The 13,285-nt window shown below is 45.7% G+C and overlaps 1 protein-coding gene across 3 annotated transcripts in view; it reads right to left on the reverse strand.

Annotated features, from left to right (window-relative positions):
• The window catches only part of TMUB1 (transmembrane and ubiquitin like domain containing 1), a 198,569-nt gene that overhangs the window by 161,929 nt on the left and 23,355 nt on the right, over nt 1-13,285 (reverse strand). For all 3 annotated transcript variants that reach the window (XM_069646005.1, XM_069646004.1, XM_069646006.1), the window contains one exon: nt 4,950-5,504. In XM_069646005.1, the coding sequence (XP_069502106.1) occupies nt 4,950-5,458 (509 nt within the window). In that variant the 5' untranslated portion in view covers nt 5,459-5,504. The remainder of the gene's footprint in view (nt 1-4,949; nt 5,505-13,285) is intronic.

Raw genomic sequence — 13,285 nt, forward strand, 5'->3', positions numbered from 1 at the left:
CGATTGACGTTAGCTCCGTTAATTAGATTTTACGAGGCGAAAGTAGTGCCTGAATTAACGTATGGAGCGGAAACCCCTTTTGAATTTACCCGTGTTGTGGGCAAAACTTCGCCTGTTTTGGAGGAGAGTTTTGCACTTACCAAATGCAGTACACGCTCAAGTTATCCCCAATGAGTTGGTGTCTACCGTCATTATTATTGACTGTACAGTGGAAAATTGTTTCGTTATTTAAGAAAGATTTAGTTGCAGAGCGTTCTACTCTGCTTTATGTTGTAAAATACGCCTTACTTATCTATCAAACGAGAGTGATACTTTCTTGTTACTCTGGTAGGAGGGTTGTCTAGATTGTTTTAGCACATTGGACGCCTCTGTTGACCCGCTGATTGATAATCCATTGGCAGTGTAAAGGAAAATGTGGCAGAAAGGTTGGATTGATACTGGTACAGACTGTAAAAAGTTAAAGATGTTTTCTTAATAGGCCAAAGAGATTAGATCTATTAATACATTACCTAAATACATGGAGAAATCTACCCACGTGTGGTGGGAGGGCAGTTCCTAAGGTTTCAAATGAATCTTTAATGAACAAGTCCTTGCTGTGCGTGTAAAGGACTCAGTCCCAGTTCAGTATAGGTTCTGTAATGATCAGAAGGTGGTGGAGACTTTACAACTAGTGATCTCCTGTCATGAGTTAAAAGATCTGAGGCAACTGCACTATGGGTGGTTTCCTATTCACTATAGGGTTATCACTCCGAAAGAGTGATGGGTAATGGTATTTAGTGTAAATGACACAGGTCTAGTCCTGGCTACGATTAGGTTCCTTAAGATCCTTTTCTATAATGAAGGTGCAAGATATTAATTGATTATATATATTCTTATAATTCCTTCTTATAACTTGCATATTTGCACATAGCTGAGATTGAGAATCTTAACAGTTATACAGCTTATATATTTATTGCAATTAAGAAGTGGTTTGTATGTAAAGTTCTTATACGCAAACATTTTTAGAATGTATCACGGGGAATTGTATTAAATTGTTTTAGTCACAAAATTATGAAAGGTTTGAATGTAAACCAACATGCCAATTAATTTAAAAATCTTTTTGTTGCCTACAGTGATAGCGGTCTGCTGCTGATCATAATCATTTGCTCCTACTCCTCTGAGGCCTCTGCCATGGCCGTGCCCTGCATCATCTGTATTGTATTCAAGCAGTGATAACAGGCTAATGTGGTCTTTCCTTTAACTGTCTCAACTCTTTGGAACAGTATCAAGAAGGTAACTATGCCTATGAAGTCATCACTGTCACCGCTTTGTTAACCGCAAGAACACCAGTTTTCGTTGCTTCATTTTAAAAAATATAGGTTGCCTCAGACTCAAACTGAGGCAAACAGACTCAAACTCATTTCCCGTTTCTATGAGGCAGGCATATCGGGCATTCCACTTAAATGGTTTTCCTCCTTTTTGTCGGACAGGACCCAATCAGTTGCTCTTCCCCCTTTCACATCTCACCCCAGTGGGCTGAACTGTGGAGTCCCTCAGGGCTCTGCTCTGTCCCCACTGCTCTTTAATCTTTATATGCATACACTCCCCAAACTTATTGCCAGTCATGGAGTTCATTTCTTCTCCTACGCTGACGACACACAGATTCTGTTTCGCTTCAACATGCCCTCCTCCGATCCCCTCAGTAAACTAAAAAACTGCCTTGTTGCAATTGGAGAGTGGAAGGCTATGAATTGGTTGAAGTTAATGGTGAAAAAACAGAGGTTCTTCTGGTTGGTTCTAATGCGGAAAGGACTTGTGACTATTGGCCTTCTTCTCTTGGTCCTTGTCCCGAGCCCTCATCTGTGGTCAAGAGTCTTGGTATTAAACTTATGAACAAAGCTCGCGGGAAGCCCAGTTGTCTGCAGTCTGTCAGACAGGCTTTATAAAACTCAAGGTTTTTTAAAAAGTCTTACCCCGGCTCCCTGCTGCTCTCAGAGCAGAAATTGTTACAGCCTCAATTACGAGTTCTCTCGATTATTGTAGCACAATTTACCTTGGCCAACCGGAGAGGCCATTGCAACGCCTCCAAATCCTCCAGAATGCTCCTGCGTGTCTTGCCCTTGGTGCCCCCAGACTTGCTAACTCTCGTGAACTTTTACTTCAACTACATTGGCTTCCCATCAGAAGCCAAATTAAGTTCAAGGTTCTCTGTATGGTCCATCGGGCTATTCTCAATGGTGGGGCTGAAATCCTGCATTTGCTGATTCTCCCCTTCATTCCTAACCGACCATTGCGCTCTTCAAATAAACTTTTGCTCCACGTTCCCAGATTCTCTTGCACCAGAGCCGGTGGGAGATCTTTTTCGGTTCTTGCCCCTACACACTAGAACACTTTGCTTCTAGGTCTTTTCGCACACTCCATGAGTTCTTCCTTTCCATTAGGCTTTAAAAACGCATCTGTTCTAGTCGATTTCTTCAGCCAGCTCTCACCTCCAGCGCCTCGATAACTCACAGTCTTTGTGCGCTCTATAAATATCCTATCCATACATACAAATCCTTTTTAGCTGACCGAACATCCCGTGTCTCCACTGGCAAGGAGGCCGCAGACCCCATCCCGGTACCAATAGGAGTCCCACAAGGACCTTGTCTGTCGCCCATGCTACACAATGCGTATACTAAGCTGCTATTTTTACTGCATGCCATGGGTGTCATCTACACGAACTTCACCGACGATACCCAAATTCTTATCCCCATCACAGGGAATTATGACCAGGACACTATCATGATCAATAAAATCTACGCTATAATCCAAAACTGGATGGCATTAAATAGCCTCTGTCTCAACTATGAGAAGACAGAGATACTCATTGTAGGCTCCCCAGCTAGAATGAACACCCTCCATGCAGACTATTCAGCTATCAACATTGACGGCACCCTCATTCCAGTCCTAAAGCAGGTTAAAACGCTAGGCGTTTATTTAGACACTAATCTAACAATGTGTAAACACATCAACGCTTTATCCTCAGCAACCTCCTACACAGCCAGATTGATTGCCCTACACCGCCAATTCCTCACAACACAGAACTGCATCACCCAAGCCCTGGCTCTCATTGTATCGAAGCTGGATTACTGTAATGTTCTACTTCTTCGCACTTCGAAGACCCACTTAGCAAAATTACAATTACTGCAAAATAAAGCCCCGCAAACAGCTCTGGGACTAAAGAAAATCAGATTACATCTCTACCATTAGAAGGGAAGCCCATTTGTTGCCCATAAAAGCTAGAATCTTATTTAAATCTCCATGCATCACGCACAAATGTCTCGCCAAAAATGCAGCTACCTACCTCAACAATACCGTCTCCCTGAACAAGTCAACAAGAACACTTGAGATCTAACAAATAGCAGCAGTTTTCCAGTAATGGCTCCAAAAACCTGGAACATGCTCCCCTTACTTACCAGAAATTAGTCCTCACACCAATGTTTCAAAAAGGCCTTCAAAACCTGGTTATTTAACACATACTAGGCCCCAGGCGCATCCACCTGCTCCACCATTAGTCTGCCAGTTCTGAAAATATATGGATACAATCTGCAAAGTATAACTCTAACTGTATTATATGCTACCAAATGTTATGTGTTTGTAAAATACCTTTAACTGTAGTAAATACCACCAAACTGTAATGTATACCAGTGAATTGTAATGTTTCCCTATCGTTACTGTACCTAACCTATTCTAAGATGTTTGTAACTACACTGTGACACCTAAGGTTTTGGGCGTATAACAAATGCAATAAATAAATAAATACATACTACATAGGGGACACAACCTTCCTTGGGTTTGTATGTTGGGAACATGCAGGGATGTTTTTAGTTCAAAGTGCATCAAGAAACCTTCTTGAAGTTTTTCGGGAGTACCAGGCTAACTGAGACTTTGATGAAAAAGATGAACGCCATCACAACTGAAGCTACACTCCGGAGTGCCAGCATCTGCTGAACACCCCTACTTCTACCCTTCATTTCCAACCACCGGTGGCCACCTTTCCTCAGCAAAGTCCAACAAGGTTGTGGGGAAAATCCAGAGTTGTAATATAACCACAAACTTTGAAGGTCAGTAAAATTACAAACCTTTATTCACTGTGCCATGTCAAGCAGATCCCTTTTACCTTACAATCAACACCATGACATGATTGTGAGTAGGCTGAAATAAAACTTCGATGTTCTACACTCCGACAACTTGTTTGCCAAAATAAATAAGTAAAAAATACTGCTACTGAGTTGACTGCTTTCTTGAAAAGAAACATCCACCCTTCTCCATTTCTCCTGAAACGGTCTTCAAATTTCTGTTGGAGGTCAAGTCAAATTCAAAATCCTTTCGCTTGTCAGAACAGCCCTCTCCTGCCTACAGGAAGAAAACTGTACCTTAAAGACAGTGTGTGGGTATTACAGTTTGGCCAATCACATGCTTCTTTAAAAAGGTATCCACCCCCGGACACATAGGCCAAGAACCAAACTTTTCTTATTGCCCAAAGCTGTGGTACCATCGATTAATATAAGATCTCATATCTACTTGCTGACCTTCAATAAGTCAGACAAACCTTTTACCGTTTTTGGTCCTTTAAAAATTGTCCAACCTTTTTGTGAATACCTTCCTCTTGCTCAATGGTTGCACCTAGAAAAAATACTTGTCTACACAACTGCAGAACACGTGCACCCATGTACAGTCCCCTCCTCCCCAGACATTGGACCCCTCATTGACAGGACAGCTGTATGCATGCATGCATGTATGGTGCCTTACTAACAACCAATGTTTAGCAACACTGCATTTCTCTACAGTGCTATTCATGGCCATCCAACATCTTCTGTAAATTTGATTTGATGGAATTTAATTATTCATTTTGTCATGGGCGAACTTTACAAAACATGCTAGCAAATGCATCATTAAAAGGGTTTGCATTTAATTGCCCCTTCTCTCACCTCTTTAGAAAGCTGACAGTGTTGTCTGGTCGAACCCTAGCTAGTAGCTCGGTGTCATTCAGGAACTTCAGCCTCAGAACCATCGTCTGGTCTTCTGTGCTGTTGTTCGTGTCTTCAACTGGGTCTGCATCGTCGGAGGGTGGAGGACAGCTGCTTGTTTGTGGAGTTGTGGATGACGCTCTTTGTCTAAGCTCCCCAGAAGTACTGTCTGGCGTGTCTGGTGGTACAGGCTCATCAGCAACACATTCTGTAGAAGCTGCGGTTGTCTCCTCCTCCCCACCATTCTTCTCCTCCTGAACGCTCGTAGGCTGGATGACTGGTTCAGAGGGTGTTTCAAGCCCCTGGTTACCAACTGTCCCAACAGCAGAAGCAGGTACCACAGACACAAAAAGCTGTTCAACACGCTCTGCAGTGTGCGTGGATACCCAGGCCAGGATGAGCACAAGAAAGCAGAATACAATCCCGAAGAGGACGGTCACTTCATCACCAACACCCTCTATGAGTGCCATGGCGTTGTCAGGACAGGACCGACGGGAGAGGGCTGGAGAAAGGAAACTAGGTAAAATAGAAAAACACAAGACAAGCCAAACTAAGTCAGGATTTTCTCACAGTGCATGTAGGCAGGAGTAGGACAGTGGGGGCAGCATAAGGTCACAGGATACTGACAGCAGTAAGATGAAAAAAGAAGTCATCACACACACAAACACACACAACGTATGAGCAGAGCGGGACTGGCACACACCAGACAAAAAACAAAGTAGCAGCAGAGGAAAGACCATACCAAAAGATAGGAGGGACGGGACATGAAACGTCATAGCAGACAATGCACAGAAGGAGGGTTATATAAATCTAAAAGGGTACAAAGGACAAGTTATGAGCTACTACCCAAAAATAAAAATCACATGCCCCCAAATGAATACCAGTTCTACACATACACACAGCACATCACTTCTTACTCACCAAAATGACTGATCACACACCAATAACTTGAGCATTATGTCACATATGTATCAAAAAGCATTGGCAAAGCCAACAGTTTTGGCTTTTTAATAGGCAATGTATAGCATGATGTTGCATGGTGCACATGCAGTGGGGGTGAGGCTGCATATTAAATTATCAAAATAATGTCAATCATTGCTACTCAATGCTACTATATATTTGAGAGTGTGGGGCGTTAATATAGTTTAAACAGGCAATTTATTTTGTGTAGATTTCTTATAAAGCGCTTTTTGCCCACAGGCCTCAAGGCGCTACAATGACATACAAACAAGCAAAAAACCAGAACAGAATGGGCATAATATAACCAGGAAAAACCATAGGTTCGAAGTTTAGAGGAGCAGCAAGTCCAGCTCAGACTACAAGCCCAAGATTTGAGGAACCCCTGGGTAGATATTTACACTGTCTCAGATAGAGGGCAAGGTACAGACACCACACCCCACGAGTATACAATCTCTGTTCCCCTGGGTACACCAGTCATCCAGTTCTATCCTACGCAAAAACTTCAAGTCAGAACAGCGGACAAACCAGGGCCCAGATCTTGCACAAAGCCAGCCAAGAACTTTATTTTGGAGGGCGTCTCTAGGTTCTCTCTGGGAGGGTTTCGTGACATTTGTGATGATAACGTTTCTGTGGTCCAGAACCAGAGCTTTGATGGAGTCATCTTTTGGTATTGGCATATTAGCTTTCCTTAAACGCAAACTTCTTATGTTGGCCAATCTGGGATTCTGGGGTTCGTGAATTCACCAGGACCATCCGAACGTGACCCCCCCCCCCCCCGACACCATTGAGGAATCAGGGAAAACAGGATGACAAATCTGTAATTGCTTGTTACCTGGGAGGGACTGGGATGGTAGTGCTTCTTTCATAGATACCATGGTCTCAGGGCTGAGGCCAACACAAGGAACCCCTGAGGTGTGCACATGATTATCGACTTCCCTTAACAGCAAGTCTGTTTGAGAAGAGCAGTTCCCTTTGTTGATCGGCAGATGATTCACAGGTGAAACGTGAACAGTTTGGAGACTTTTTTCAAACAAGGTAGTGATATTTCTCAGCCGAGATGTCTAGAGATACTAACCAAGCATCAAAATCCAGGGAGTTAACAGTTATTCAGCTCTTTGATGAGAGTGACCTTCCAAACAATCAGGGCTCCACAGTCATTAAACTCTCAGTACCTACCAAATAATCTGTAAGGGAATCATGGTTGGGATTTATAGCCCCACTTAAACGATGGGGAGTTGCCAAGGAGGTGGAAGTTGACAAATCCCTGATGCTATTGGGATTAAAGGGGGAAACCTGGTTGGATTTAACAACCCCCCCACCCGGAGAGAACTTAGAACAGTGGAAGTCAGCAGTTCCACACTGTTTTCAGCCACATAGGCAGTAGGAGGTTTTTTTTTATTACAGAGCTTGTTAGATGTTGGCCTGGCTATGATAATTTAAAGGGAGTTACAAGGGACTTGACAAGAGGGCCCCTTGGGGTCCAAGGGTACCTCGGAGCGTTTGGCACCAATGTGCTGCCTCTTACGGGCGCTTAAAGCCAAGACTTCTGCCAGCTAATCCTCTCTGTGAGATGACGAGATAGCCAGGGGGTCGGGCACAGGGTTAAACACAGAGAGTGACATTGCAGATGCGGAGGCGTTACTTACACGAAGTATCAAAACTATTACGGTAAAATACACCACAAGGGGACGGAGTGAGGAGAGAGCACTCCATGCAGGGCCAGCGCCCAGCAAGAGCATACCTGCTGCTCCGTGTCCTCTGTGCCAAGTCAGTGCCGGAGCGATGAAGTCTGCATGCTCCAATAAACAGAAAGGGGGGGGGGGGGGAGGAGGAGTCGGGCGATATAGCAGGGCGGGGTGGCAGCCGCTGTTCCGACAGCACCGTTCCAGCGACCTCCAACCTCCAGTAGTCTGGAGCAGCGAGCGAAGCAACATGCAGGCTGGTTAGACAAAAGCACCCTGAGAAATAGCAGGAGCAGGAAAGCAGGAATAATACGTCAAAGCCGTCAAGCTGCACTGCAACGAGCAGCCGCTTCTGACAACCTGAGACCTGTATGGATGCCTAATATTGATGGAGATATCAAGTTTGGAGTTAGGAGACCCTGGTTACAATTCTAGCTTCCCTACATGACATTGTGTGTTCCTAGACTTACAGTATTTGAGAGGTGTGAAGGCATCATGAAGCAAGACACAGGCAAAAGATGCAAAACAAACACTTGTATCAACTTAAATGTCAGGATGTAAAAAGGCCTAAAATGCCTTATGCTAAGGTGGGATTTCACTGCCTAAATAAAATGAAGGAAAGTCTGAGTCGAAGAGTTCAACTGAAGAATCTGTGTCCAAAACATATGCTTGCCTTCAAACACAATCTATACAACGCGTAAGGAGGTCAGCAACCAAAAGAAACAGTGTTCAAGATAAAGTTCTGAGCATCTTCCAGCTAGCAACTTCCTTTCAGCTCCTTTCCAAAAGTATAGAATAGTTCAAAAAGTCTCTTAATTACCTCTCTTGAGTTCAGGATGATACCGTTTTTACCAGTTCGCTGGGCCCTCTTCCCCAAGTTCCAAGTAACACAGTTCCAAGCACAAAAGAACCTTGAGACTCCGGTCCCAAGTCAATAAATGGTTCAAATCTCAAGGTTCCCTTACTGAAGGCTTAATTTCAGCAGCACAAAATTATACTTAGTCTTTTTAAAGTACTTTGTCACTCGTGTGCCTTCTTTTTATGGTTAGTTTTTCCATGTACAAATTGTAGCTGTGTTGTAATCAACTTCAGAGTTTTCATTAATTCTGCATTCAATGTAATTTTCTGTTATATGTAGTTTTCACATCATTCATTTTAGACTACAGCATACACTAGTTTCACTTGGATTTAAAGTTTCATTTATAATTCAGTATCTAATGGTTTTACTCGAATGTAAAGTTCAGTTTTACTTCTGAACTTAATATTTAACAGTTCTGCTCTTTTGTAAAGTCTTCACTCAGTTTGTCATTCAATAGATATTGGTTGTATTTGTTCATTCAGTTCGGTATTCAATAGGCATGGGTTGTGCTTAGGAAACACTTGCCATTCAACATGCTATGTAATATTTCTTTAATTCACTGCAAATTAAATGGCCAGCATTCGGAGACTTTCGAGAACACTTTTCCTCCAACACGCGACCACTCCGACACAACGTATTCCTCAAACAGACAAGTTCAAAAGCTCATGCACCAGGTTTCTCAATTGCTAGAAACTCACTGGTGTTCGCAGGTTTCCTGGTATGGTATAGTAATGTTTATTTATAAAGCGCCTATACACAGGCAAGTGTTTCAAATCGCTCAAGGAGGGAGGGAACATGGGGGGAAAAACAACAGAGCCCTTGAAATTCTGAGAAGATAACGGTCTGCACAGGAGGAGTAAGTGGATATGATACATTTAACAGTCAAGATACAGCAAATAGGCCCGACAGTGATTCTGCGATTTTCTGAAGCGCACATTAAGGGGTGAAGACAAGGGAGAACAAACAGACAAGACTATCTTAAAGCAGAGATGCATTCAGATCGTGCAAGTGCAAGACGGTCAAGAGAGGGTCCAAGTGCACCCAGTCGGTAGAGACTGGGGTAAGTGCTGAGAGAGAAGCTCTTGGATTTATTCACAGGTGCAGTGAGGGGTGGTGGGGTGCAGGGCCCTGTGAGTCTCTGAGGTACAAGAGGCGGCCAGTTAGCAGGCTGTATGGAAGAGGAGGGAGAGATGGAAAGAGCAGGGAGCTATGTTAGCAAGGTAGGGGGAGAGAGAAGGAGGAGGAGAAGAGGAAGGTCTCAGGCCCCAGAAAGCCTTGTGGACAATGCAGAGGGTCTTGAGCATGATCCTTGCAGTCACGGGGAGCCAGTGAAGGGATTTCAGCGCCGGAGAGATGCAGTCCCTGGGCTTGAGGCCAAGGATAACACTTGCGGTTCTGTTCTGGATGAGTTGCAGAGGGTGCAGGGCAGAAGCAGGGAGATTGAGGAAGAGGCTGTTGCAGTAGTCCAGCCTAGAGAGAACCAGGGCTCTGGAGACAGTGGAACGCTGGGATGGGTGGGGGAGTGTGAAAAGGTGGAGTTCTTCTGAGGAGGTGTAGTTGATAGACTTTTTTGAGATGTCAGAAACGTGAGAGGAGAAGGAGAGAATGGAGTCAAAGATAACCAAGGTTTTTGGCCCCGCAGGTGGGGGTGGGCGCTGGGCCAAGGGAGACCGGCCAGAGTGAAAGTGGGAAAGCGGGAGCAGGGGTTCCCAATGAGAACGATCTCAGTTTTACTAGCGTTGAGGCAGAGGTTCTTTGCAGCACATCATGACTGAATGGCAGACAGGCAGTCAGATATGAGTGAGGAGGAGGAAGCAGCTGAGGGTAGCCTGAAAGATAGTTGCGTGTCATCCGCATAACACTGGAAATTAGAGGTGAAAGTGGCAATCGCACGTGCCAAGGTAGTTATATAGACGAAGAACCAGGGGGATAGGTTTTATCCCTGGGGAACGCCACAGGTTGAGCGAGTGATAGTTGAGAGAAAGGCTCCAAGTTTCACCAAGTTCTACATGGGATGGGCGGTCGGAGAGTAAAGATGTTAACCACGCCAGAGCCTGACCTGTGATTCCCAGGGTGTCACGAAGACGTGCGATCAGGATGTTGTGGTTAACCGTGTCAAAGGAGGAGGAGAGATCAAGCAGAACGAGGACAGAGAAGTGTTAGTGTCAAGATTTGAGAGCAGGTCTTAACGTGTGTTCAGAAGATCAGTTTCTGTGACTCTGGATGGTATAAAGCCAAGCTGATGGTCATGGAAGCAACCAATTGATTCAGTGTGGAGGTTCAGCTGAGAGATAGCTGTTAAGGCGGATTTCTGAACTCTGTCCGGGAGGGACAGAGGTTCAGAAGGCCAGCCTAGTTTCTTGGAACAGGGTTACCTCTGGACAAGCCAGACCAATCAGGGTAGCGATTGCGGCAGTCAAGACTAGGTCTCAAGAGGGGTGAGGGTGACTGAAAGCCCGCAATGAGCACACACAGCAAGGACACTTACAGATTACTCCAAACAGGTGTTATATTAAAAATATAGACACATTTATTCCAAGGCCTTTGCAACAATGACCGTAGCGAGAAATCACAATAAAACTCAAGTAAACCAACACATACCAAACCAATACAATATATATATACACAAATACAAACGAGTCTAACGCGTTAGACGCACGAAATGTGTAGACCACCTAGATGGGGAGGAAAACAGGCAGTGCAAATAATAATCAGACCCAGTCCGCCTTCAGAGGCACCTAACTAAAAGGAAGTCCAAACCCTACGAAGAGTGGACCCTTATGCTCAAAAGTACCTGCACACGCTGGTGCCAACGGGCAAAAAGGGGAGTCTCTTCGAGGGAATCAGGCAGTTCAGTCCGGTGAACAAATGAAGATGAACAGAGCTCCGCGACTCAAGCGCAGCCTCCACTGTGGGCAGAAGCAGAGCGCGAGTACGGAAAGGCGTGCTGTTTGACACAGCGAGGATAGGGTATGGGCTACTGCAGCAGGGCGACCAGTTACTAGCTATGCTATTCACCGGTCCCCGATGCAGGCAGACCCAGGCTTCTCCACGTCAGTTTCAGTGCTGGCGGGTTCAGATAGGAGCAGGGGACGTCTCGTTGTCGTGTAGATTCCGCAGCAGCAGAGTTGAGTTGAGGACGTCCCAAACGCAGTGAACCCGCACAGTTTGTTACCACAGCAGGGCAACGGAGCGGCCGTGTGTATCTCAGCCAAATGTACACTACTCACTTCAGACCTGGGAATGCCAAGTGTACGAATCGTGTGAGAGTGACAAGGACTCGAAATACAACACAACCCGACGGCGGTTACAGAGCCAGACTCCTGGGTAGGCTGGTCAGTCTGCTGGATGGCCCAGAGTCACTTCCGAAGGCTTACGTGCAGGAGATGAAGGTGCCGAGAATAGCTGTCCCCGCTATTCCAAGGGTCGAAGTACCAGTACAGGCCTTTTTGTTTGATCCGAGGTAGAAAGGGTTTCACAAAGCGACAGCAGTGCAGAGGAGCAGTCCTTCAGCAGGTCACCAGCGATTCCTTGGTTCAGCCTCGTGGTTGCAGGATACTTGGCTCCTGTATCCCTTTGTTCGTGAGAAGGAGATTGACATGGTAGTGGTGTTTCCAGCCTCCTCTTATCCACGGTTCCCTTCGCGCCAAAACAGAGAGGACCCAATGGGAGATCTGCTCACAAAACACTCACACCATACGTGGACCTATCACGGACCACGGTGGTCCCAGGCATTCATACCACACTAGACTCTCTGGCACCCAGGATGTGTATTGGGACCAGACATCCCAGCCCAAATCCTGGAGGCACACACAAGGCCTGCAGAAGCCTGCGAAAGCATCTGTGTTTCGTGGGAAAGTACATGCCCAAATAAGGAAGGCCCCGGGTCGGCTCGACCTGGGGAAGGTGAAGGGGGCAAGCCGGTCAGCGGACAGGGCAAAGAGCCTCGTGGTCTGGCCATTTTGGGAGCCAGGCCACCATTTTGGGCTAAGCGCGAGAAACGCGCTTAAAACGCCAAAAAGAGCTCAAAAACACAAGAAACGATCGCTGCTACCAGTCCCGTCCGTGATCCACTTGCACCGATCATTTCCAATCCAAAAAGAGTATCTAGGGCCTGTAGAAGACTAGAGACCCAAGAGAGCAGTAACTTAGCTTACAGTGCCCTCTTGTGTCATGTTGCATGAAAGCTGCAACATGATAAAGAAACTACGGAAAACAACGTTCCCCGGTACGGACTGTCTTAAGGGCATGTCAGTTTCCCCGTAAGAAGGAGCGAAAGCCCAGAGGAGTGCGGCAGAAGGCTGCACTTCTCTGGCAAAGTCTAGATCCTGGTGAAAACAACAGCAAAAAGTTTAGGGGTTGCCACATGGAAGGAAAATTACCCACAATTAAGAAATCTTTCCTAACAATAGCCAACTTCTCCAGAAGTTTGCCCAGGAAAGGAGTGTTAGTGATTGGGCTGTAGTTTGCCGGAATGGAGGGGTCAGCAGAGGGTTTCTTAAGCAGAGGGTGCATAAGGGAGTGCTTAAGAGCAGTTGGGAAAACTCCAGTGGAAAAAGAGAGATGCAAAAGTCAGCCAAGGCTGGGGCAAGGGAGTCAATGTTGTCCTTAATGGTTTTGGAGGAGCAAGGCTCCACTTGTTTGGACGAGGCCTTCATAGATCGGACTTGCCTGTCGACCTCATCGGGTGCAACGGGTGAGAGGGAGGAGAGGGGAAGTGGGGCCAAGGGAGGCTCCGGTGTTGGTGTGTGCTGTGATGTGGGGGGAAGGGAGGAAAGGATGTCTTAGGTGTTTCT

The sequence above is a fragment of the Ambystoma mexicanum genome, chromosome 2p (genome assembly GCF_040938575.1).
Source record: "Ambystoma mexicanum isolate Mex_15411 chromosome 2p, UKY_AmexF1_1, whole genome shotgun sequence".
NCBI classification, from domain to species: Eukaryota; Metazoa; Chordata; class Amphibia; order Caudata; family Ambystomatidae; genus Ambystoma; species Ambystoma mexicanum.